Source organism: Corvus cornix, chromosome 10 (genome assembly GCF_000738735.6).
Source record: "Corvus cornix cornix isolate S_Up_H32 chromosome 10, ASM73873v5, whole genome shotgun sequence".
Lineage (NCBI taxonomy): Eukaryota > Metazoa > Chordata > Aves > Passeriformes > Corvidae > Corvus > Corvus cornix.
Window position 1 is genome coordinate 14,234,376 of NC_046340.1, and position 24,506 is coordinate 14,258,881.

General features: G+C 41.5%; 3 protein-coding genes across 11 annotated transcripts in view; 2 read left to right on the forward strand and 1 right to left on the reverse strand.

Annotated features, from left to right (window-relative positions):
- RNF111 (ring finger protein 111) overlaps window positions 1-3,195 on the forward strand; it is a 44,798-nt gene extending 41,603 nt beyond the window's left edge. For all 5 annotated transcript variants that reach the window (XM_039557682.1, XM_039557679.1, XM_039557681.1 and 2 more), the window contains one exon: window positions 225-3,195. In XM_039557682.1, the coding sequence (XP_039413616.1) occupies window positions 225-342 (118 nt within the window). In that variant the 3' untranslated portion in view covers window positions 343-3,195. The remainder of the gene's footprint in view (window positions 1-224) is intronic.
- Window positions 3,196-3,788: 593 nt separating this feature from the next.
- CCNB2 (cyclin B2) lies at window positions 3,789-8,629 on the forward strand. Its single transcript, XM_039557684.1, has 9 exons — window positions 3,789-3,915; window positions 4,759-4,887; window positions 4,968-5,093; window positions 5,504-5,674; window positions 5,743-5,901; window positions 6,182-6,418; window positions 7,233-7,373; window positions 7,936-8,046; window positions 8,365-8,629. Exons 1-9 carry the CDS (start codon window positions 3,886-3,888, stop codon window positions 8,464-8,466), a joined length of 1,206 nt encoding a protein of 401 aa, XP_039413618.1. The 5' UTR covers window positions 3,789-3,885; the 3' UTR covers window positions 8,467-8,629.
- A 1,431-nt stretch (window positions 8,630-10,060) lies between these two features.
- MYO1E (myosin IE) overlaps window positions 10,061-24,506 on the reverse strand; it is a 108,631-nt gene continuing 94,185 nt past the window's right edge. For 3 of the 5 annotated variants that reach the window (XM_010390823.4, XM_039557677.1, XM_039557676.1), the window contains exons 19-28: window positions 24,156-24,300; window positions 20,817-20,931; window positions 19,952-20,121; window positions 19,667-19,812; window positions 19,043-19,189; window positions 17,397-17,554; window positions 16,865-16,957; window positions 14,382-14,586; window positions 11,670-11,839; window positions 10,061-11,153 (exon numbers count right to left, since the gene is read on the reverse strand). In XM_010390823.4, coding sequence (XP_010389125.1) covers window positions 11,077-11,153; window positions 11,670-11,839; window positions 14,382-14,586; window positions 16,865-16,957; window positions 17,397-17,554; window positions 19,043-19,189; window positions 19,667-19,812; window positions 19,952-20,121; window positions 20,817-20,931; window positions 24,156-24,300 — 1,426 coding nt within the window. In that variant the 3' untranslated portion in view covers window positions 10,061-11,076. Of the gene's footprint in view, window positions 11,154-11,669; window positions 12,453-14,381; window positions 14,587-16,864; window positions 16,958-17,396; window positions 17,555-19,042; window positions 19,190-19,666; window positions 19,813-19,951; window positions 20,122-20,816; window positions 20,932-24,155; window positions 24,301-24,506 lie in introns of those variants that run through there. The other 2 variants (XR_005602781.1, XR_005602782.1) reach the window with 2 other exon arrangements.

A 24,506-nucleotide genomic window follows, 5' to 3' on the forward strand; every position in this document is an offset into this window, starting at 1 on the left:
AAATCAGTCTAATACAGCAGAAGCCAGTTGGTGCTTGACTTCATTGCCCATATCCATTTCTTTTTGGAACTAGACAGAATGTAGGTTCAACTGGAAAAGGCTATGATAAACCTGTGGGAAAACAGAAAAAACAGACCTCAGTAGCAAAGCCCACACCCATTTTTTCCAATGGGTTTGTTGATATGGAAATTACTAACACTAATGTTTTTCTGTTCTGATGACAGGCGCCTTCCATGTATGCACCTTTTCCACCAAGTATGTGTAGATCAGTGGTTGATTACTAACAAGAAGTGCCCCATTTGCAGAGTGGACATTGAGGCTCAGCTGCCTAGTGAAAGTTGACACTGCTTTCCAGAACTCTTGTCCTCCCTCTCGCTCCCTCTCATCCTTCCTGGTACTGCAGTCAACCAAAGATGGCATGACTTACCTGCGCAGATTTGGAAGCATTGAACCCAGAGTGCTGGCTCTGCTATATGGTACAACTAATGCTAGACCTACAGTGTATGTAGAAGACAGTTGAGTTTCAGTGTATTTATAATTTTTTTTTTTAGGTTTTACATTTTTTTCTTTAAATTCATTACTGTATTTTTTGCATGGTTCCTTGTATTGCATTTGTTTGCACATATTATGGGCTTTGTGACCCCAAACTTGCAGGCGAGATTAGCTGCTTTAGTAAGTAGAATTGTGTGGTCTCTTTTTTGGTTTGTTTTACGTAGTATCAAGCTTTGAAAGTATGATTTCACTCATTACTAACCTCAAATTCCTTAATTTAATCGATCATATATATTTTAGTTTAAATGTATAAAGATCATCTAGAAAAGGATAATATTATGTATTGAGACATTCCTTAATTAGGAAAAAATGGCTGCTGTATATTTACAAGATCAGTTATGAGTCAAATAACATCCTTAATACTGGGAACAGAATATGAACTATATTCAGTTTGACTGATACATATAGCATACTCACCACCAGAGTTTTTGTCTGATCAGATTCTTGTGTTTGTTTTTAAAATTTCAGCACAATGCGGATATATTTGAATGTCAATATTAAACATTTAGACTGCTGTTCAGATTGTATTTATCATTTTCTTCTATGTCTAGAAATTTGAATCCCTAACTTAAATATATGCTGCTGTGAAACAGCTCTTAGTGAACACTAAATGTTGGTTTCAGTTAGCTGGATTGTAGATACTTGCAGATTGAAAGAATTATTAGGGACATGGAAAAAGAGCTTAGAATCTGTTTGGTCTTCTGCTAACTTAAGTTGAAGTATCTGCGCACATTGAGGGTTGGTTTGTTTTTCTTTTTTTTTTTTTTGGTTGTGTTTTTTTGTTTGTTTGTTTGGGTTTTGTTGGTTTGTGGTTTTCTTAATATAAAACCATTCAATAAGGAATTAAAGCTGCAGGGTTTTTGTTTGGGTTTATATACGTGAATTCATAGATTTTTTTAAGGATTCCAGGCTTGTCTTGGGACTTTTATTAGATTTAAAGTTAATAAAGTTAGCTAAATCCACTTGTCTCTTGTTTTTATTTTTCATTAGTAAGTTGAAAGCCTGTAAATTCCTGTAGAAACTGACACACAAATTATGTGGTTACCTAGTTTTTGCCTTGATCATAGATTCCCTCTTTATAAATTACCAACAGTCCATCACTGATTGAAATATTTTCTATAGTTAAGATTTGCTGCATAGTATAGTATATAGAATTAAGTTATAACATACTAACATTTTGCCTTTGAAGGAGGTTTTAATCTATATCAGGATTCAAGTTGCTCATCAACATTCTTTCACGTATGATATAGTTTATTTAAATGTGCTCAACATTGCAAAATGCAAATGTGCAAAAACATTGAGACAGTATTACTGTCGCTTTGGAAAAGATGTTCCTTGGGGATCATATATGAACATGTCTATTAGCTTGCATTAAGCCACCTGCTTTGTAAGTGGATTGAATAATAAATACCTTCAGTTTCTCTTGTCTTTGTCTTTCATGATCAGATTATGTGTAAAACGGTTTACAGTAAACCTAAAAGATAAACTGTTATGTTTACACTAAAAAAAAATCCATTTATAAATATTACCTTACCTAACTTGTTGCCTGTTTCTGGTTAAAGCTGCTTACCTTTTATTTTATTTTTTTACCTGTTAGTAGTAGCATTTGTGAGTACAGTCTATTGCTGGCAACAAACTTAACACCTCTGGCACTGAGGCTTTAAACAGGGAGAAATTTTATTCCAGCATGTGTGATAAATGGACCTTTTCGAGCTTAATTGCATTGCTGAAACTGAACTTCACTTTGTGCTTGTACAATGGGGGATATGGGAGAGAGGCAGAGATTGGACTGCTTCAAAATCTGACTTGGGTTTATGCTAAAGCTTCTTGAACAGTTTGGCTGTAGGAAATTGAAAGTGGCTGCCAAGTTCAAGCTGCATTGCTAGAAATCAATAAAAGTAACTGGAAGGACTGAACAAACACTTTGTGTTTTCCAGTGACTGTTAAAGGGAAGTTAATTGACCACTAATGCTTGAAGACTGATGATACTCACTTCTAAAAGTTTCCAAGAAGGTACTTGAGAGATACGGGACAAAAAATCCAGGGTCTCTGAAGTAACTGAGACCCTGGGTATGCGATATAATCTATTTTGGCTTTCTTACAGGACAAAGAAGCACAGGTTTGGGTTGTGTTGATTTGTTAGTTTGGGTTTTTTTGGGTTTTTTGTTTGTTTGTTTGTTTGTTTTAGGAAATATTTTATGGGTCTGATTTGAGTGCCTGGTACTAGAGGTATCTTAGTGATCCATGAATTGATTTGTTATATAATAGCTACTGATACTGTCTTGTTTTTAAATGTATGCATAACATTGTAATGTGATGCTGAACACGTAGGTATTTGTCAGGAATCACAGTGTTCTGATCTTAATGCTATTGCAGGGGCTAAAAAGCTGCAACTTCTGTTCCAGAAGGTTGTGACTTAACCATAGTTTAAGGGAAGGAGAAGGAATAGGCTTTTCATTTTGAACATTTCCACCTCTTACTGTGCTTTATATGCTTAGATGCATTGCCTTAAGTTTTCTGCAGCATCTTTGAAGATAAGATTCTCAATAGTATGCATCAAATTACTTTTCATATAAAATTCCATTGTCAAAAGAAATCCTTTTGTATGCAATAAATAAAATGTTAGACTGGTATCATTCAAAATCTGTTTTCGTTGCAATTTTTTTCCCCTTCCCTTGTTTTGCTCTTGAAATCTTGATCTGTGAACATTTTTGTTTACATGTATTAATTACTACAGGTACTGCCTAAGAAAACACTATCTTAGTGAACAATCAGCATTTAGCTGAAGTTAATTATCCTGCTGAACAGAATCGTCTGGAACCTTGGAATTCAGGGCCAATTTTGAGAGACTGGAGAATTGTAAGTAGACTGTTTTGTCAGTTAGGCAACTACGGTAGCGTTGAAGTTCCTGAATCTCGGGGCTCGTTATTGATACTCCTCCGCCCTCATCGCCTGCCTCCCCACAGCTGGGAGCGCCCTTAACTCGCCACCTGTCGTGGCGGGGCGTTCCCGCGGCAGCGGGCGCGGTGCCGGCGGATTTTGGGGTTACACTCCGCCGTCCGTGAGCTCGGGCTCGGCCCCGCCCTCAGGGAGGCGCTGCGCCCCCCGCGCCGGCCGCGGCCACCGGAAGCGGCTCGAGCCGTTTCCTGCTGGGGCGGGGCCTGTGGAGACGGGCCAATCGGACGCGTGCATTGTACGAAGTTGTCCAATAGTAGAGCAGGACAGGGTTTAAAGGGAGCCGCGGCAGCGTGAGGGAGCGGCTGCCGGTTTGGTTCGCGAACGGAGCAGTTGTGTGCGGAGCGGCGGGCAGCAGCTCTCCTCGCATCCGTGGCCATGGCGCTGCCGGTGACGCGCCGCGCCCCTGTGAGTACCGCCACGGGCGGCGGGCGGGCCGGGGGTGGGGGCGAGAGAGGGGGCGCCGAGGGGCCCCGCCGCTCTTCGCCCTCAGGCGGCGCGGGGTCCGCGGGGTGGTGGGGGGGGGGCGGCTCTCAGACCGGACGGGACCCCCCGTACTTGGGCGGGTGAGGCGGCGGCCGGGCCGAGCTGTGGCCCAGCGGTGGGAGGGGGCCCCGTTAAGGGCAGCGCGTGCGCTGCTCCCGCCTCGGCCTGGCCTTGGCCGCCGCGCCTCCCCCACTGAACGCGGGGGGGATGTGGGAGTGGGAAAACTAAAGCTGCTTTAGGGGTAGGTGTAGGAAGGGACTCCGGGAGCCTCTCTTCTGTGGTGATTGTCTAGTGGTTTAAGCTGAACTCCACGAAAAACCTGAAGCCTGGTGGTTTCATTGCTGAGCATAACAAAGAATATTAATTTTTGCGTGTGTAGTATAGCTTTTTGATTTTATGTGGCATATATGTAACAAGGAATTTGCTTTATGCAGCCTCTAGGGGGCGCTGCTACAGTTACAAAGTGTGTGAGTATAATAGTTAAATAGCAGGTGAGCACTCTGACCTTAAAAAGTTACAAAGTATGAGATAGGATGCATTGCTTAATTTTACAACACCCTTCAGAGAGTACAGTGCTCTGAATCTAGAGGAGACCTCTTCATCTGAACATATGTGACTGGCTAGGAAAGAAAAGCTGGTTGAGTAATGCGTAGCAGGCACAGAGGTACACAGGTACAGTGGAGTGGTGGTAAGCGTATAATGGAGTCAGGCATTGGAAAGTTGTTGGTCTCTGACTCTTCAGCTTTTGCAATTTTATCATTTTAGATCACTAGAGGGATGGAGAATGCTGTGTCTGACCTTAAAAGTAAAGCGAAACCTCATGTGACTGGCAAAAGGGCTGCTTTAGAAGAAATAGGAAATAAAGTTGCAACAAGAGGAACGCACATATCTAAGGTAAAGGAACATTTGAAATCTATATAGAGGGAGAAGTTAGATTGCTAGCTCTCTACTAATAATAATTGTTTTTACTACAGAAAACAGAATGCCCCAAAGCATCCATAAAGCCTGTGAAAGTACCTAGCAAGATGACAAATGGAATTGCACTGCCTAAAGCTCCACCTGCTGTGAATCAAGCAAACAAAGAAACTGATGTTCCAAAGGTAGAAAGCGATGATACTGTTCTGATTTTTAATTTGCTTTGCAGCTTAGAGCTCTACCTTCACAAAAGTTTATCTGTGGCTGTATCTCATTCCTCTGCTGAAAAAGCAAAGCCTCTGTACTGAGGTTTTGGTTTAATGCAGGTTGTACTTAAAGGCTGACATTCAAGTGACAGAACAAACTGTTGAAGTGCTGGATGAAGTTTCTGCTTTAGCTGGCAATTACTAGAAGATGTTGGGATTCTATGTTTGCAGTATCTCAATGAAAACTTGCTGCACTGGAGCCCAAGCTTGGTTTGAACTTCCGTCTAAAGAAGTTGTATTAGTGACTGGTGAAACATGGAAACAAAGGAACATTGAAATGTAAACAGTAGATACATAAGATGTGTTAACAGATATGATCTATTCCTTAGGTTCTGTCTCCTGTCCCTATGGATGTATCAATGCAAGAGGAAGATTTGTGCCAAGCCTTCTCTGATGTGTTGCTCAACAACGTAGAAGACATTGATGCTGAGGACTGGGAGAACCCCCAGCTGTGCAGTGACTATGTCAAAGACATCTACCTGTACCTGAGGGAGCTCGAGGTAGGATGCCCCACGGCCGCCCCCGTGTCTCTGGGGTTACCTGGTTGCTCACACCGCTCTCCCCACAGCTGCAGCAATCGGTCCGGCCACACTACCTGGACGGGAGGACGATCAATGGGCGCATGCGCGCAATTCTGGTGGACTGGCTTGTCCAGGTGCACTCGAGATTCCACCTCCTGCAGGAAACACTGTACATGTGTGTGGCGATCATGGATCGCTTCTTACAGGTGAGAGATTCTTCAAGTCATGCTCAGTAATTATTCAATTACTATGTTTGTAAAGGAGTTCAGGATTTAACTTTTCTTTAGAAATCTAACAATCTACAAAATCTGCTCTGTGTATAAGAGCTGTTACAGTACAGCATCTTAACTGAGGCTGTTCCCTTCTTTGAGCACCTTTGACTAGAGTGAAAAACATCATTTATAAGAATGAGCACTGTCATGCTGGTATCGTAAACTGATAATCTGTTTACCTAGAGTTAGGCATTTTAAATTTCCTGTGTTGCAGAGTCATCCAGTACCTCGCAAGAAGCTTCAGCTGGTGGGCGTAACAGCGCTGCTTGTAGCTTCAAAATATGAAGAGATATTGTCTCCTGATGTAGCAGACTTCGTTTACATTACCGACAATGCCTACACCAGTAATGAAATTAGAGAAATGGAGATGATTATTCTTAAAGAATTAAATTTTGATCTGGGACGACCTCTTCCAATTCACTTCTTAAGAAGAGCATCAAAAGCTGGGGAGGTGGGTACTTGTCCTCATTATCTAGCACTTTCCTTTATTGGTAAAGTCTATGGGGATTGCTTCTGGCATTTTTATCATGTGATCTTACCCTCCTCCTGCTTAAATGCTGGATGAAGAAATGCTCAGCTCTGAAACTCCACCGTGTGGAGTAACATGACAATGTCACTGTGGTAGCCAGTAGTATTTCACATTTGTATCTACTGCGGCCTATGTTCAGCCTTAGAGGCAGTAATTTTACTGTTCAGCTAAGAACCCTTGCTTTTAATCTTTTTAATCCTGGTGATCAGGGTACTTATTAGTAAAACATTAGCCGTGTTGCAGTTCTTTGTAATTTCTGCTTGCAAATACTGTGATATTTAAGAATCAAAAGATAAGCTTTCTCTTTGACACGACCCTTTCTTTCTCCACCTCAGTAGTTACATTCAAGTGAACTGTCCACTCTTTGAGGTGGGCTTCGATTGTCTCAGCAGACCACTAACTCAAATAAGTAATTTTACATCTCTCCTCCTTCCTTTAGTTTGCATTACAGAAGGAGCACTTGTATCCCCAGTTGGGCACAGCAGTACCTGATACTGCAGTTTTCTGTTAAAATCCCTCACTTGACTTTGTGTCCAAATTCCAAAGGGCTGCTAGTCTAGACTGATGTGGTCACTGGTCTTGATTTTGAGAGGAATGTCTGTTAGAAAGGATGGTCCCTAAACTGTAGTAAAGATTTTGCTATTTTTGTTTTGTTCTTGAACACAATAAGCAATTCTGAGTGATTGTGCTGAAGTGAAGTGAAATTTTGTGGATTAACAAGCTCTCAACCTGCTAGGCCGATGCTAAGCAACACACTCTAGCAAAATACCTGATGGAGCTGACACTGATAGACTATGACATGGTTCACCATCGTCCTTCAGAGATTGCAGCTGCTGCATTGTGCCTGTCTCAGAAGATTCTGGGACATAACAAATGGGTGAGTATTTTAATCAAACTTGTTGTTAGGAGTTTTTTCTTCGGTCAGTGGAATTGAACCAATAAAAAAAGCACTTAAGAAAATTGTGTTTAGGTTGGTAACAGTGCTGGTGCTGGAATGACAGTTGGACAGCCTGATGCATAAGGGCAGGTAGAAAAAGGAATGTGCCAGTAAAAACTCACAATCCTTTTCTGTGTGAATAGTGTGGTATAAAAGGATTTTTCTGTTGGAATTGAGTTACAGAAGGCTACACTGTAAGTAAAAATAGATTTTCATAATTCTTGAAGTACACGTAGCATAATGAAGTTGTGGACCATGAGTAGTGAGTTGTAGTTCAGCTGGTTGTTTTTTTATTCTCTGTTCAGTCCAGAATCATGGTCCCTGATGTGTCCAGACTTCTGCACATCAGGTTACTCTGGATCTGTCATTTGAACTGACAGCTACAGCTTCCAGCACTTGAGTCTTAGCCATGAAGCTTAGGGTGTTTGCTGCCTGATGTGATTGTGCCTTCAGCAGCAATTCCCCCATCGTAAATCTCAAGTTTGTTACTGTTCTGCTACAGGGTACAAAGCAGCAGTACTACACTGGCTATGCAGAGGACAGTCTTGTGATGACCATGAAACATATGGCCAAGAATGTGGTCAAAGTAAATGAGAAGTTAACAAAATACATTGTAAGTATAACTACTTAAATCCTCTCTATAATGTTTTAAAAATAGCTTGCTGCATATTGTGGCTCCTTAGGTAAAGACTCCATATGTTATCTCAAAGCCTATGCTCTTCTGACAAGCCTGTGAGAGGCTGTTGCATTAATGTTAACATCAAAACCTTTTTAACAAGTTGTGCTCTTGTTACTTTGCAAACTGGTTCACTGCCAGCCTTGTTTGTTTGCTTGTTTTCCAAGCAGGCAAGCTAACTGACCAAAAAATCATCTGCCTGAGCATAAGTACTGTATGTGTAAAACTTCTGTATCTCTGTTCTCTATTCTGCAGGCTATCAAGAATAAGTATGCAAGCAGCAAACTACTGACCATCAGCACCATCCCTCAGCTGAACAGCGAGATCATTAGGGATCTGGCTGCATCACTCTTGTGAAGCCCTGGGCAGCAGGGCCTGATGGGGTGTGCACTTTGTCTACTGCTTTTGTACATAGCATTCCAGCCTCCCGCAGACAGTTCCGACTCACGCAGAAGGTGACATTTTAAATTTGCTTTGTAACACAGCTTTCTATCTAAAAATAAAACTCCTTTCTTTTAAATATTGTGAGTGTGACTCTTTAAGGTACAACCTACATATTTGCAATCTAATGTCCAAGCAGAACATTTGACTAAATAGGTGATTGTTACAACTTGCAGTTAAATGGGCTTGATTATTCTCTGTGGTTGCTTCCAAAGAGAATCTCCAAGCTTTATATATTGCATTGTATTTATTAATTTATTTTCACTCTTAACATAAAGAACAGGCAGACAGTGCATCTTTTCTGTTGTACCTTAAAGAACACTAAATATGTACTTTATTTCAGTGCCTTATTCCAAGAAAGTGTACTGGAATTTTTTTTTTTTTGGTAGGTTGTTGCCTTCAAGCTTGGGGAAAGTAGGCTAGCTTTAATGGGTATTAACCTTGTAAATCTGTGTGTTTCTCTGTGTGCTTAAAGGGAGCTAAGGTAGAAAAACTAGAAGTCTCCTGTAATGCTAACACCTAGGCAGGGAATACAGGTGTGGAACTGTGGGGAGGAGACCTTCTGAAAGCAGCTCAGCTCTTGAAACCTTCTCCACTTCCTGAAAAGGACCCCCTTAGTTTTTTCATTACCTGTTCACTTGCCCATATCTTCTCTTCCCCCCCCCCCCCTTCTCCAATAAACCTCTGTACCTGGGATTACAGAGTCAAACCCCCCATAAGGCAGTTCTTCTTTGCCCCTTCCTTTACATTTTGCTTGCTTTTGTCTTTGTTTCTGCTCTGTCACTATCTGTATGCTCAGGGAATACAAGCCTGTAATTAATGCAACTTTTCTACCTCAATACCTCATGTAGGTCTTTTCGTTAAATTAATCCTGTATCAGTAATGTTTAATTACAGACCTTTTGGGTAGTCTCCAGGTTATACTGAACTCATTACCTCCCTTCCACGCTGAGCTATTCTATGACTGTTCCGGCATCTCTTCTTAACGAGCATGCTGGCTCTGATGTAAAAGGCAAGAACCTCATGCTACAGAACTGACCTAGACCCCAGTGCTCCTGTGTGGGAAGGATGTTGAACTTACTGGGTTTTATCTCCTCAAGCAGATTTTTCTCTCCCCTGTGCTAAGTAAACCTAGCACTTGCTGCAAATGATCTTCTGAAAAATGTGCTTCATTCCTTGTGTGGATGTAATTCCTCCCTTGGAGTGAGGTCCTCATTCCTGTCTCCCAGAAACAGTTTCTACAGCAGATGGTTTGTGTACCTAAGTTAGACTTAGGCAACGGTTTAGGAGGGATTCAAGATTTTTAGCTGTATCTTAAAGCTTATGCAACTTCTTAATACCAACATATCCAGGGCTTTTTAACTGTTCTTAACAGGAGAGAACAGCACTTCAGCTGGGCATAGGGAAAAATAATTGGGAGTGAAGAAAAGGGTTTTTTCTTTAGAAGTCAGTGCAGTAAAATCCTGAAGACATTGTATATGTGAGAACAAACTGCACAGAGAACAAATAAGACATGTTGATCTTCCTGTGTTTTATTTTACGGAGGTTCAAAAGGCAAAGCAGGAATTCTCAGAACAGCAGGGCAAGCACCAGCCACTCTGCTGGGGGAGGCAATCAGACTTGGGCAGTAACACCTGTGCTTTTGCTATTTAAAAGGAGAAGGAGTAGTGCATATCTGTAAGTACCTGGCATAAAAATTCTAGCAGTACTACTTCATAAGAACAGTGGACTACTACATTATACATTTTTACATGTTTCTATCATAACCAGTTTTTATATACAGTATATAACTATTTCTGTAAATGTACAGCTCTGCATAAAGACACTTCCTATAACAGGTAGAGTATTAAACATAAATCCAACATGGGCCAGCCATATTATAATATAAATCTTGAAGAAGGCAACATTGTTTAGCATACAGTACAATGTGGTTCTCTGTTTTAAATTCTTACAGTGCCTGTTGGGAGTCCCTAAACACACCTGCAAACACAAACCAGTTCCATTACATCTCTGTACAGAATTACTTAAATAGACCATCACAGTAGTTTTTTAGATGGTAATATCCCAAATGAGCCTCTATCTTTTTGACATGTAGCAGCATACTTATTAACATGTTCCCCAGAGTGATCTGCATTAGATGAAATGTGCATTTAACATTATCTTCAGTAGATAATTTAAAAGATTACTGATATTCAGCTGAAGGCACTTATTAAATACACCCCTTTCGAAGTTCCTGGTCCCAGACTGTAAAGCACCTGTTTCAGGAAGATGGTAGGTTTGAGCATTCTTCACTTACCAGGTGTTTAAACCAGGTTTTAAATATAATAAATAATTGGTCAGTTCATTGCTGTATGGTGCTGAGACAAAGATCAAAGTCTGTACTGTGGGTAACTCTTCCTGCTCATACACAATTTACTGGTGAAAATACTGCTGAGAACAGCAGATCTTGGAAGAACAATGTCCTGAAGGCAAGGGAAAACATCATCAACCACTGGTACCTCTACGTCAATTATTCTCTGACAGTCTTTTAAATCTTGGTGACGTAATTGTTGGGAAACAGACCTTGTTTCCCTCGTAGTCTTCCCGTCCACCAGCCAGAAGGATCTGCAACAAGGATAGCAAGGGTAAGGAGTGAGCTCTGGGAAGCGTTTCTGTGTACTTGGTGCAACCTGTGGCAAAGCTGTACCACTCAGTGAGAGCCTTCTTGGGAAGGAATGAAGGGATAGGATGTGGAGTGTTCATCTTTTGGCCACATCATTTTGCCTTGGGGAGGGTGCTTTGGAGACCCAGAGTTGGAATTGGTTAACTACTTTTTGCTTCTTGTGCTACAGCTGTGGTTTAGGCTAATTTTCCTCTAGAGGCAGTGACTGAATTACTGTCTCACTAAATGTACAGCTCTGCAGTACCCAGTGACACAGGTCTGTGGTCTGTCTCTGACATGCTCTTGAGTGAAGAGGTGGGACTGGGGTGGAGGCTTCTGTGCCCCCTGAGCCATCATGGAAATTTGCAAGCCTAACAAGAGAAGAGGAACTGGGGTGGCTTGGGAAGTCCTGTCCTAACTCCTTGTGACAATGTACCTTCAAGACCAGCACTGAAATTCCAGCCCCTGCGTGTCCATACCTTCCTTGATGATGTCAATGATGTCATTGGCGTTGAAGCTGAGCTCGTCGGTGTCCTGCGCGTCGTAGGCGTAGAGCGCCCGGCACTGCGGCACCTGCGGCTTGGGCTTGGGCTGCGGCTTGGGCCTTCCTCCGGCCGGTGGCGGGCGGCTCGACGTCTGCCTGCGGACACTGACCGACAGCAAGGGCGCGTGGGCTTTGGGGCTTGTGACTGAAACCTGAGCTTTAGCAAACCCCTCTGTCTTAATGAATTCATTTTGAAGAACATCACAGAACAAGGGAAAAAAGATTTTCTTGAATGTCACAACACTTAAAAATAGCAGTGTGAGACTGTCCCTTTCCCAGGGAAGAGTTGCCATTTCTTTCCTATGGAAATGGATGAGTAAGGACTTCCCAGCAGTTCAAATGAAGATATTTAGTGCCCAGGCTGAAATGGAAGCAAATGTGCACATGCGGTTCATGCATATCTTGGTATCTGCACAGCTTAGGCTGTGTCTCTCCCCTTTCCCCAATGTCAACAGGGATTTAGTTTTTAGTATCAAAAACAAATTTCCAGCTCACAGGCTTGCTACTTTACCATTCTTGTGACTAAGCTGCAACAGAGACTTGCATATCTTTTAAGTTGCCTCAGATTCCAGGGCCATCTATGGACTTGTTCTGTTATAGCCAACTCTGAAGCAGCAGGGGAGATGCTGCACAAACTGTTACAGCTGTGACCACTCCAAAGATTAGGAAGGGGAAAGAGGGAAGAAATGCATTTTGCCAGCTCATCAGCTAATAAAGGCTGGAAGAGAGAACAGGTATTAGACTCAGTATGTCAGTTTAAAATTAATAATCTATGTGCTGAATGACAAAAACTGTAATGATGTGGAGGAGAATGAATTGTGATCATGTAATGTAATGCCACGGTAACATTACACAGCTTTTGCAGAACAGGGTTACAGTTATTTACACAAAGTCCTAGGCTTAATTTTGTCAATAAACCTGTCTAATTCTAACTTTGTAGTGAACTGCACCAGAAAATAAGATTTGAAGTATGGGTTATAACAGCACTTCAGTTCTCAATGTATCTATGAGGGGAGAGATTTTCTCCCATTCTTCAGCATCTACTGCCTTTGCTCAGGGTAGGAGATGTTGTGAAACCTAGACCTACATATGGAAACTAAAGAATTCAGCACAAGTCTTGGAAAATAGCTCAGCTTTTGTGCAGCCATGGTAGAACTAGGGTATCTTAAATGAGATGTTTTGCTGTTGCAAGGGAGCCTGGTGATTTTCATCTTGGTCTTGTACTGGATTGTTAGTACCAGTGTATCCTTCTTGGCAGCTTTGCTAAAAATGAACTTAATTCTAATCCTTAAAAATTATATCTACTTATATATGGCTATTAACACCTCTTCTAGCTTGCAGCTTCCTTTTGAAAAGGAACAGGCAGAGAAATGCTCATCTGAAATCCACGGCTGAATACAGTTATGTTGTTTCTTTTCAGTGCATTAATAAAGGAGCTCGTAATGCTCAGGAAGACAGCCATGGGAATCTCACTTTTGTTAAGAGTACTTCCTTTGGTTACTGCTGCAGAACAGCTGAGATGTTCGGGTTTGGCTTTATCCTATGGCTTATGTGTTTTTGTTGTTGTATGAACTGTAGTCTTAAGACAAAATCTAATATTAGTAAAAGAGTTTAACAGAAGAAGCTGACACGTGACAAGAACATCTCACCACCTAAAGACTCTATGTCTTATTGTTATTACAAGATGGAACGTGCCTGAAAGTGTTAGGATGTGCCGATGGGTTTGAAAGTGGTAAAATAAGTAGCAGTGACCACTTCTTTGTGATTTTTCTTATTTGAAGATTAATCTTAAACAGGAAAATGCTCTAAATATGCCTGAAATACCTTACGGGTGACACTGGGCACAGTGGGGTAAAATGACTGCCATTAGTACAACTGAAAAGACCTCTGTACCTGCCTAACCTTGGTTGAGGGCTCTGTGTTCAGGAACTAGAAAGCCCCTCCTAAGGAACCCTGTGCACTTTCATTTCTCAAAATCTATCAATTGTGCACATTTATGGTATTACTTGATTTCTGTGAGGTGTCTAATGCTCACTAACATTGTAACTAATATATCAAATCAGCAAAAGAATGCTTAGGCCAACAGGGTAATTCAGTGCAGAACACTTGCTAAGGAGCTTGTCTGCTGACTGACAGCTGAGACAGGGCTGTTTGTACAAAAAGGTGCTCTTGATACGGTTAAAAATAAATATACTTTTGCTGCCTCCAAGAATCCCCATTCATGCAGATCATGGGAGTTATCAGCAAACTGCTGCTTCTTTCTTTTTTTTTCATAGCGCTGCTGAGTAGGAAGCAGTCTTTGACAATTAAGTGACACTCAAGATTCCCACTATAGTGAAGCTCCACTAATGTTCTACAAGAGTGGAATAAGGGAAACTGCTGGGTCACTGAAAAACCTTAAAATTTTTTAAGGCCATCAACATTCAAATTTAAGATATTGAACTAGTACTGCTTCACCTTTATTCCTACAGCTCTAGGATAGCATATGTGTTTTGGAATCTGATGGAATTGATGATACCTTAGAGTACAGCTCAATAGCACAACCTGGTGATTGACATACAGAGTATATCAGTTATGAAGAGTTTGAGTGTGTGAAACAATTGGCAAAAATGGGCATCTTTTTCTCAGATTCAATGTAAAATCTTACCCAGCTGCTCCTTGGTCAGGTACTTTCAAGAAATCCAAGCTTTCTGGTTGCTGTGAAATCTTGCCTGATCCTCCCGACATTTGCCGTGGTAAAGCTGGTCGTGTCATACTTGTGTACAGGTTCTTCTGATTGGCCCATTGATTTCCTGGGAACTGGGGATGGGCTGCAGACTGGGGGGAATTTATTACTCCATTTTGGTGCTGACCTAGAAGTAAATAAAGCATGAATGCATGCATTCCAAACTCCAGCTCAGTAAAGGTAACCTTTTCCTTGTGCTGATTGAAGGCTTAACTGTCAGACACAGCTGTCAGAGAGCCCCACCTATCAAGGAACCTGAAAACCAAATCATGTTGAAATGTTGATTTATACTCGGTTTCCGGTCTGCTGACAATCTGTTTTGGGTTCACAACTGCATGGACTTGTGCTCAGGTTTAAGATGTGTGCCCTGAGTGAGCACAAGGATTAGCTCTCTGCCGAATTCCAGTTTAGCTAACATGGTACCACCACACCTCTAAAACATTGCCAAATATTTTATCCAGATAAGGGTTAATCCAAAGCTAGCCAGAATTGTTTCTTTTTCTTTTGAAGTTCAAACTCAGTCTACCACATATTCAAGGAATTAGACTGTTTCTATTAAGTCGCTATAAATACTGGTCTGTTTTAACAAGCATGGGGTGGGGGGGAGTGTTTGGGCTTTTTTATTGTTCTGTTAAAAAAAATATACCTTGATGCTATTTTGATAGTTGAAAAGGAGTCTGAATTTTCTAGAAGTGACATGGGTTTATGCCTTTAAATAAATAATTATGCCTCTAACTTGAATTTAAAGCAAACCCACCCATGTCTGAGCTACTTGAGGTATCAGGGCCTGAAGAGCACAAGTCAGCATGCTTTACATTCCTAAAACCCCTATGGAGCAAAGCAGGAGCTATGCTTCCATTAAAATTCCATTTCCTTAATGACAGGGGTAACCCTCTCCTTTGCCATTGTGATTATGCCTGCTAAACATTAGCAGAGAACAGCTGTGCAGAGAGGAGAATTCGTAATCATGGCACCTGGGAAAACCCTACTGAATTCAACAGCTGTTCTGTGCTTCTGATATTCTCTGGATACTGTGGCAGAACTTAAGGGTCATAAACACCTACATAAACCCCACTTCGCAATCCAAGCCAGCATGGCACATACTTTAAGGTGATATAAATAAAGGTTTGGGTTATTCTGAACATGTACAGAACACTCTGTTCAGCTGCTGCACCACTGATTTCAAACCAAGATGTGAAAATACCAGAACCCAGAGTTGTTTGGGACTTTCAAGGAGGAATGTGCCCAAATCATGACAAGGCTTCAAACTCCTTGAAAGTCTGGACAGTGTAACTGGAACTCTTCTGTAACACGTCTGCAATTTTATTTTTCCAGCTACATGTGGCTACTTTACTTAACATACAAAAAACAACCAAATAAACCAAAATCCATGTTACTAGAACCTACAGAGAGGTCTGTAAGAAAACCTTCTAGTCACCTTTTAAATGTACCCCAATGCCTGAGGGTCAACACAGCACTTAACTTCAGCAATGACACTTCTCCTAGCTATAAAATTGCTGAAACAGTTTTTGAAAGTATAAACCAGACTCTGTCCTTGCTTTAACTGATGTACAAATACTCACTATATGTCTGCCAACAGGTCAGTTCCTTACAGTAATTTCCCACTTCACAACCAGTTCTGACACATCACACAGTCCTTAGTTTGACTCAATACAGCTGTGAGGATTTGGAATTGTCTATTTAATTTGGTGACCAAGACTGTCACACCCCCAACTTCCACCATTAGCACTGTGCTTCTCAATAAACAGCAGCTGACTGAAAGAGGACTCTTTGTTAAAAAGAAACTACTCTGGGAGTGTAAGTAAAAAAAAAACCTCTTGGGAAATGCCGGGTCAATGGAATATTGTTCTCCCCTCTGAGTTCACAAGCAAAATTAATCATATCTGCCCAGGGCAGAAGTGGAACACCCTAATTACATCAGTCCCCCGCAGAAAGGGCTGTTCACTGGCACAGTTGCTGTCTCCCAGCACTCAGGCACACAGGAGTTGTAATATGTCTGACAGGGCAGGACAATGAGACACAAATTGCATTCTGTGCTGTGGCTGGCACTGAAAGCAGTTTCACTGCAAAGGATTGTCTATGGCTTGATAAGCACAGAGCTTGTACTCTTCACAATGGAGACAGCTACAGGCTCAGGTTTACATTCAGTGACTTTTACCAAGTGTCTGAACAAGTCACCATCCACAACAAGCTGGACATCTCTGCAGGAATATCCAGCAAGACACTTCATAAAATGCCTACAAACATGCTTTCCAGGCAGGATTTTGTAAGAGAAATTTAAACTGTCACCATTATTTTTTTACTGGCTAAAAATTACCAGATGACAAGAGAAAAACAAAAGTCGCCATTTGGAACTCTGTTTTTCCCAGGCTAAGAGGACTTACCCGGAGGAGGTGGTGCAGCTCTCATAGGATAAGCCTGATTTTGAGACCTGCTGGAATACCCTCTGCCTTGGGTAAGGTTCCGTCTAGTAGGACCTAGAAGAAACCAGCAACATTCTGTTACCCCTTCAAAATTACATTAATTAGGTAAATCCTGCTGGCTGCCAGACCCCCTGTTCTGTCATCAGAAAGAGCTGATCTTCAGGAATAAGGAATCTGACTGCTGCAGGGTTGGCCAGGCTGTTACAAAGCATTAGGTGCAAAAAGGATGACTTTGGGATATTCTCCCTTTTGTGATCCAGTTCAACCTGAGGATATAAAGCAAAGCCTTCTTGCCACTACAGTAAACAAGGCCCAGAACACTGACAGCTGTAGAGCAGCAAGGAATTCTGCTGTATCCTTAAGATCTTTGTGTAAGTGTTACAGAGAAATTAATAAAGAACACAGTGAGGCTAGAGCCAGGACGGATAGAAAAGTCCACCATTCTCTGAATTTATAAACCTTTCCCTAATTTCTAGAGGAAATTCATACTTACGGGAATTCTTTGGTAGCCCTGGTCCAATGCTGATCTGCAGCACTTTATTACTTGGTTTGAGAATGGCTACATCTCCTTGGCCTTGCATAAACTGCACTTGTCGAGAACCAGCACTGCTCCAGGGCCCCCAGCTCTCCTTCTTCAGCTTCACTTCAAGTCTGACAGAAGCATGTGAACACATGAATGAAAAAAACCCAGAATTCCTACATCAAATCAAGACAGTACTGCTTGGCAGCAGATAACTTAGAAATACAAAATTAAAAGCTTACACTGAGAATCTGCATTCCATGAGACTCAGCTGACATAACCACCTAATTAAATCTTTTTTCCATGCTTTTTTTTTTTTTTTTTAATGTTCTTCTTAATTGACACACTAACTTTCCTGGTACAGCTTCTCAAAGGAAGTTTTAAGATGCTCTGGAGAGGACAGTGAGCTTTGAAGAAAGATGTGTGAGCCCTCAGCCACCAGTGCCTCTGGCACTGCCTCTGCTGGTGCTGCTCGAGGCTGTGTTTGGGGACATTGCCCTGTACACACTGTCAGAGGTGCACGCACACTGGAGGTGTGGGTGGCTGTACACTGCCCTGCGTGGGCTTTGGGGCAGGCCCTATGCTGTGCTGCAGGTGAACAGTTCTGCATACAAACACCTCAGCCTTTCATTTTACAGTCCTTCCCATGCAGACACACATACACACGCACATTCTTTCCCAGCACTGCCACACTATCCATCTGCTCTGAACTGTACCCAGATACGGTTTTGGGCAAGACCCCAGAAGCGTAATATATGACATTTACTCCTGGTACTAGCTTTGCATTCCCAGTGCACAGGAGTGTATGCTACAATAATGTTCCATACTTCCACACTCAATGCTCCTTCTACACCCTTTACAAACAAAAATAGTGATCTACTGCTGCCTTTCATAATTCCTCCACCTTTTTGAAGGCAATAAAATAAACATACAAATCCAAGGCCTGCTGTTGCTGATCTCCTTAATGGGTGGAAGTATTAACAAAAGCACGTTTGCTGGGATTGTTTCCAGGATGTCCTCACAGCCAAAATGCTCATCAGACATGCTCTAGGTTTTCAGGCTTGTTTCTAAAAAATGTTCCCAATATCATTTACTTAAGTGAGGCCTCTTTAGAATTATTCTTTTACCCTGCAGTCCCCTGCACCCACAAACTTCAGCATTTCAGACTGTTATATTACGTGCCAAGAATTCTTTCAAACTCTTCATTGAGATGTCTGCACTCCTAGGTGAAGGTGAAGAAGCAGGAAGGGGATGCTCCCTGCTCCTGTCAGGAGCCAAGCAGCAGCTGTGCAGTGGCTGTGCAGGGCCCTGCCCTGGGCTCTGCTGGCACAGCTGCTCCGTGGCAGAGCTGCAGAGGCCTGGGCCCAGTGCCACAGGCAGGAGAAAGAAGGCAGCTCTCCATGCACACACAGTGGGAAGGGACAACTGGCCCTGGTAAATCCTAACCTGTTACTCCAACAAGGCAAGCACAAAGTCTGGTCTCCTTGCACATACAGGGTTTTACACTGTGCTACCTCCTGTTACTGTAAATAAAGTACAGCTTGCACTCACTCATTTGCCCTGACAGCAAGAACAAAACATTTATCCCTAAAAGCCCATTGAAAAAGGCCATAACTCACGTATTGCTAAATTTCAGAGGTAGTTTTCTTTGTGTTTTCTCTTCGTATCGTTTAGATAAGAGGCTTAAAAACTCCGTTTTGAAGACTGATTCAAGCAAACTATCGTATTCCTGTTCATGTAGAATGAAAATGTCATCCTGCATGGTGCTGCAAGGAAATCAGAGCATATACCATCCAGTTTAAAATGTCATCAGCAAATACAGCCAGCATTATAATGATATTTGCAGAGTACTCATGGTTAATTTTTAAAAACATACGAAGTCCAAGCAGCATTAATTACAGAACCTTGCTTTCTGAGAACAGGTTTGTTTTTTTTCAGGAGTTGGTAATGGAATATCTGAAATAATCCCTTTTGAGAGACAGGAATACTACTTAGTCATTTTATAGTAATTACTGTTAGCAAAAAATCATGTGCTAATAAAGTTACAATTATAATTCTTCTCTTCAATAACGGCAGATTTTGTGATTAGAGATAAATTGGAAATTTGAAGGTTACTGAAGCAAGTCGGAAACCCAAAGCAAGCAAATTCAGAAAGAAAGCTTTCAATTCCCACTTCATCAACTTATTTTTCCCATCCTACACAAATTGCTCTGTCAGTGGAAAAATATATTCCAGGTACTGACCTTAAAGAAACAGAAAGAATTCTCTCCACTTCCATCCTTCGCTTCAAGACTTCCTTTACCTGGCCTTTCTCTGGGCCCTGCTTTATCTTTTCACGCCCAATCAGGTAAATGCACTTGGGAGTCAGGATGAGATCTCGCTTCACGCTCTGAAACACAACATTAAAAATACACAGCCGTGTCCTGCATGGTGTGACCCTGACCTGGGCAGTTTCTGTGACAGGATGGTGAAGACAACTCTGACTCCCAGCAAAACTCATCTTTAGGGGATGTTGCTGTTCCACCCACCTTAAACCGTCTGTCGTATTTAATTACAGTGTCTGCAAAATCGATCTTCTCCCGTTTGCCCACAAACTGCCGTAGCTCAGGATGGTCCTCCAAGCCTATGTAATCTCCCACAAAATTCCTGTTAATGCTGTTCCGTCTTCTCTCTTTCTTGTTCAGCAAGAGATCTGATGCTTAAACACCAAAGATAAACACTGATTAATAGCATCTACTAAATTTCCTAAACTCATGCTCTCAAAGAGCCAACTGTTTCACACGGAATTTCTTGGGAAGTGATAACCAAATTGTTTCTAATATGGAAAAAAGTGAAGTACTGCTACTGATCCTTTAGATAAGGATGTATGTGATCATTAAATCAATTCCTAATGAAATACACTGATGGCAAGCTCAGTAGTTCTGGTTAATTGGGAGCACTTCTGGAACTCGGAAATTTCTCACTCACTGCTGGAAATTAAAGATTAACCCTTCTAAACCGAGTGTGTTCATTCACACAGCTCAGGTCACACACAACTAAGTCCCAGTAGAGTCCCTGGATTGATTTTATCACCTACAGATTATTCAGATTTTGCATAACTGTGGGAAGTTTTCTTTTCTGCCTCCCCTGCAGCATCTTTTGCTGTCTGTCCTACTCAGTCTGGTTTTGATTTGAGAGCAAAACACTGGGCAGTCCAAGAGGTCTGTGCATGCAGAGCAGTCAACCTCATTAGTGGTACCTTAGTGGTCCAACAAGGTCATCATTCCGAGACAGTCACCTGTAATGCAACTTTTGCCTAGAGAGGGAGAGATTGCCTTCCTTTTCGTGTCCCTCCTGCTCTTCCTGGAACCATGTGTGTGTGTGAAGTGCCTGCCAGCAGAAGTTACGACCTACCTTCTTCTCTCATCTGCACATATTTTTTTCTGGCTGTGTACTTCCTCCAGGCCTTCTGGATGGCCCTGGCATACCCATCATACTTCCTCTCTCTCATCTCTTCTAACAGGAACAGCTGTACAAAGAGACAATGCAGTGGGTCAAACATTTTACATGCAAAGTTCAAGAAAAAGCTGCATTTTACTTTCAACAACTCTCCAGTACATTTCACTCTAGATCCAAGCTGGTGCCTCTTCCACAACTGTGGGATGTGAGATTGGAATGTTAAGGTAACCTTTTCTGGAAGAAATCTCCGATGCTTGAGTGGCTGTGGCTCTTACCAGTCTACCCATTAAGTTCCATACCCCATGATGAAGGAAGAGGAACATGGATTCTCCCTGAGATATGCTACTGGTGCAACTCAAGGTTCTCCACTGGCCATTTCTTCAGCCTCCATCCACACATTCTCCAAAATTCCTACTTCTCTAGTCAGAATGTTACCATGTCTGTGGGGATCTGTGCAATGTGTAACATAACGCACTGCTCACAAGCAACTTTCTTCCCTGGCTGAATTTCATACCCTTGTGTCCCCTGGCTCCATTCTCTCTCACCCCCAAAGGTATGTCAAAAGTATGTCATAGTAAGATTTTTGGGTCTAAAATGTCATAAATCAAGAGAAAATACTGTTTTATTAAAACAGGAATGGAAGGTGCATCCCCTTTTTTGAGAATTTCCCAGGTCCTACTAAATATATGTAAATTCAATGCATTAGAACAACTTCATATTTTTTTGCAGGATGCAGCATATTCACTATAGCCTTTTACATACTTTAGTTAAATGGGGTTTTTGTCTTATCAGGAGCATAAGCATTTGGCTAAATTGCAGCACTCAATCAATTCACTGACATGACTGTTGCTTATTATTTCCCTCCATTGTGTGTAAGTTTTCTCCTAGCTTTCAAGAGATAAAATTAGTAAAAACAGGTATATGGAGAAGCAAACCTGGGCTTTAGGATTTTTTTTTTTTTTACTTTGCTGCTCTAACCCATGCAAATCTAGAAAAATATTGTTGTTCATATTGATCTTAAAAAGGAAACTCGATCTGGTGCAAACCATTTCCACAGAACCTCACTTGCTCCCATACAGAGTTATTTATTCAGGTGTGTGATAGAAATGTAAATAACAAAGCCTTCTTTCTGCCACCCATAAAACCTTATTTCACAGTTGGCAATTCTCCATCTACAGCAAACTTATTTTAAAAAATATTTAAAATCTCTTCCCGAACACAAGGACTCACTGGGGTTTCAGCACAGGCACGAGAGCTCCTGGTGCAAAAACATCCTCAGCTGCAGCAGGGACATGACCAACCCCTCCTGCAATTCAGGTTACAGTGACAATATTGATGCTGTCCTCTCCTGAGCACTCCCCATTTATTTCTCTAACAATAATGCTAATTGCAAAATAATCTATCATCTGCAGCTGAAGGTCACCGTTAAGGAAGTTCAACTAAATCACTGAGCTAAAATACAGTTCTTAACCTATAGAAATAAAGATACTGCACAAGCCCTTTCCTAAAATATGTATTGTAAAGCCTCCCCTTATACTCGCAAGCAAATAAAATATTTTTATCTGATTAACCACAACAGGTGCTCTTTTTGGTGGAAGAAAGAAAAAATTTCATTTACCATCTAAAAGATTATTTTTCTCAAAAGCAATACAACCCTAGCCAGTACCTTAGTAATATAAGATGAAAGATGATTATCTTTCTTAATAAAATCTATAAATCAAGCTTTAAAATATTCAGTTCACAAAAACATTTTCTGCTTAAAATAAAAAAAGCCAAACTCTTTTTGGTACTTATTTAAAAATAGATTTCACGGCATTAAAAAAATGAAAGAAAACATATACAGTAATTGAAAGCATTATTTTAAATTAAAATCAAAACACAACCCCCCAAAAATTTCCAGTCAACTTCATGTTGTCCTAAGCTGCAGAACTGCCCTTCAGTAAAACTCACAGATACACCATTAAATGGCATATCCATGCAAGCAGGACTTAGCATCACAAAAATGCATCAGGATGGGAAGATGCTTCCACTGGACTACATCTTCCTCTGAAAAGAACCTGTAGCACATGATGTTGGGGTATAGATTATTAATTGACTGAAGGGGAACTGGATCCATCAACCCCATGGCAGCACTTGCCACTTGGCTACTAAACAGAAGACAGACACCAGGAAATTGCACTGACTTCGTAAGACAAAACTCCCAATTATCTCCAGAAAGAAATCACAACTGTGCTCCAGAGGAAGCAGGTAAGGCTCAAATCACAGCTGTGCTCCAGAGAAGCAGGTAAGGCTCACACTCCCTCAGAATTAGCCGGGTGTTGTTGTAATGACCAAGTAGGATCAATCCCACATTAGTTTCCTGCTCTGCCAATATGCACCTGAAGTATTGTAATAACCAACATCTTGAGCACTCTATGCTGTAGTGTATAAACATGTCCCTCAGATGCGGGCAGGAATGTAAATCCCATTATTCCTGAACAGTATCTTACCCTATTTATGCTAAAAACAACAAAATTTCTATTGTGACTTGGAGAAGCATTCTTTTGTCCTTTAACAAATATCTTCCTATGTGATTGGACACAGCAGTGTCATTGCCTGAGTTACTACCGTTCTACAGAGAAAAATGTTCTTGGAACAGCAAATGGTAGCCATGCAAGCGTTCAGCTTTTGTTCTAGCATGTAACTTCAGATTAAGCACCAAGAAATCAATGCTCAACTGCACGACGTGCTACACAAACTAAGCCCCATTGTTTCTGATGTATCAGGAATACATGAGGGTGAGGAGAGCACAGATTTTCCTTAACAACTTTCCTGAATAGCAAAGTAAGAAAACTTCTTTCCAACAGATTTTGCATGGTTTAGTAGCTACAGGATAAAACCAGCCTTGTGATGCCTCCTTAATATTCTCTTTGGAATTTCAAGTTGCAGTCATTCTGGAATGTTGATTTACTCCATGCTGTGTAACATATCCTTACCATCCCTGGGGACTATTCTACCTTCATCAGTAGCATTTGTTATGAGAAGAGGACCAATGTTCTTGATACCAAAGCATCTTCATAACCCATTTTTCCTCTTCTTGATGCATTTAATTCTCTTTGTATTAAGTGCCAAAACCCTGCAGTGGCCTTATATAGTGTGCCTTTTACACAGCCTCTATGACAGATGTGCCCAGCCTGTCTTAGATTTTTACACTTCCCCCACCTTAGCAGGTGTCATGCTCAGCTTCTGAGTGGGCAGGACATTCATTTCAGCAAACAGTTGCATATTTAAAGAATTGTGTTCTGGCACACTTACAGACTCTGGAGCTTTGATGAAGACTTTGGACTTCCCAAGCTGGTACTGGTCAGGATCCATGTTGACTGACTGAAGCAGGTGGAGGACTCCTTGTTTCTCTTCTCCTTTCCACAAGGGCCAGGTTGCTTTGGTCAGAATGGCATACCTTAACCACCAAGGAGAAGAGATTAAAACCTGGGGTCAAACAGCAGCAGCAGAACACCACTGACTCTTGGCCAGCATTACCCTGGCAGAGGTTGGCAATGGCAGCAGGACTCAGAGCTTGGTGTGTGTGAAGATGCACGGTATTAGGATGTTTCCTGTTTAGTGAGACCAAACAACTGAGAAGGACAACAGTGCCCCCAAGTCTCC

Coding starts and splice junctions, on each gene's coding strand:
- CCNB2 (XM_039557684.1), top strand. CDS start 3,886: ATGGCGCTGCCGGTGACGCGCCGCGCCCCT. Junction 5,675..5,742: donor TGTACCTGAGGGAGCTCGAG/GTAGGATGCCCC, acceptor CTCTCCCCACAG/CTGCAGCAATCGGTCCGGCC. Junction 6,419..7,232: donor GAGCATCAAAAGCTGGGGAG/GTGGGTACTTGT, acceptor TCAACCTGCTAG/GCCGATGCTAAGCAACACAC.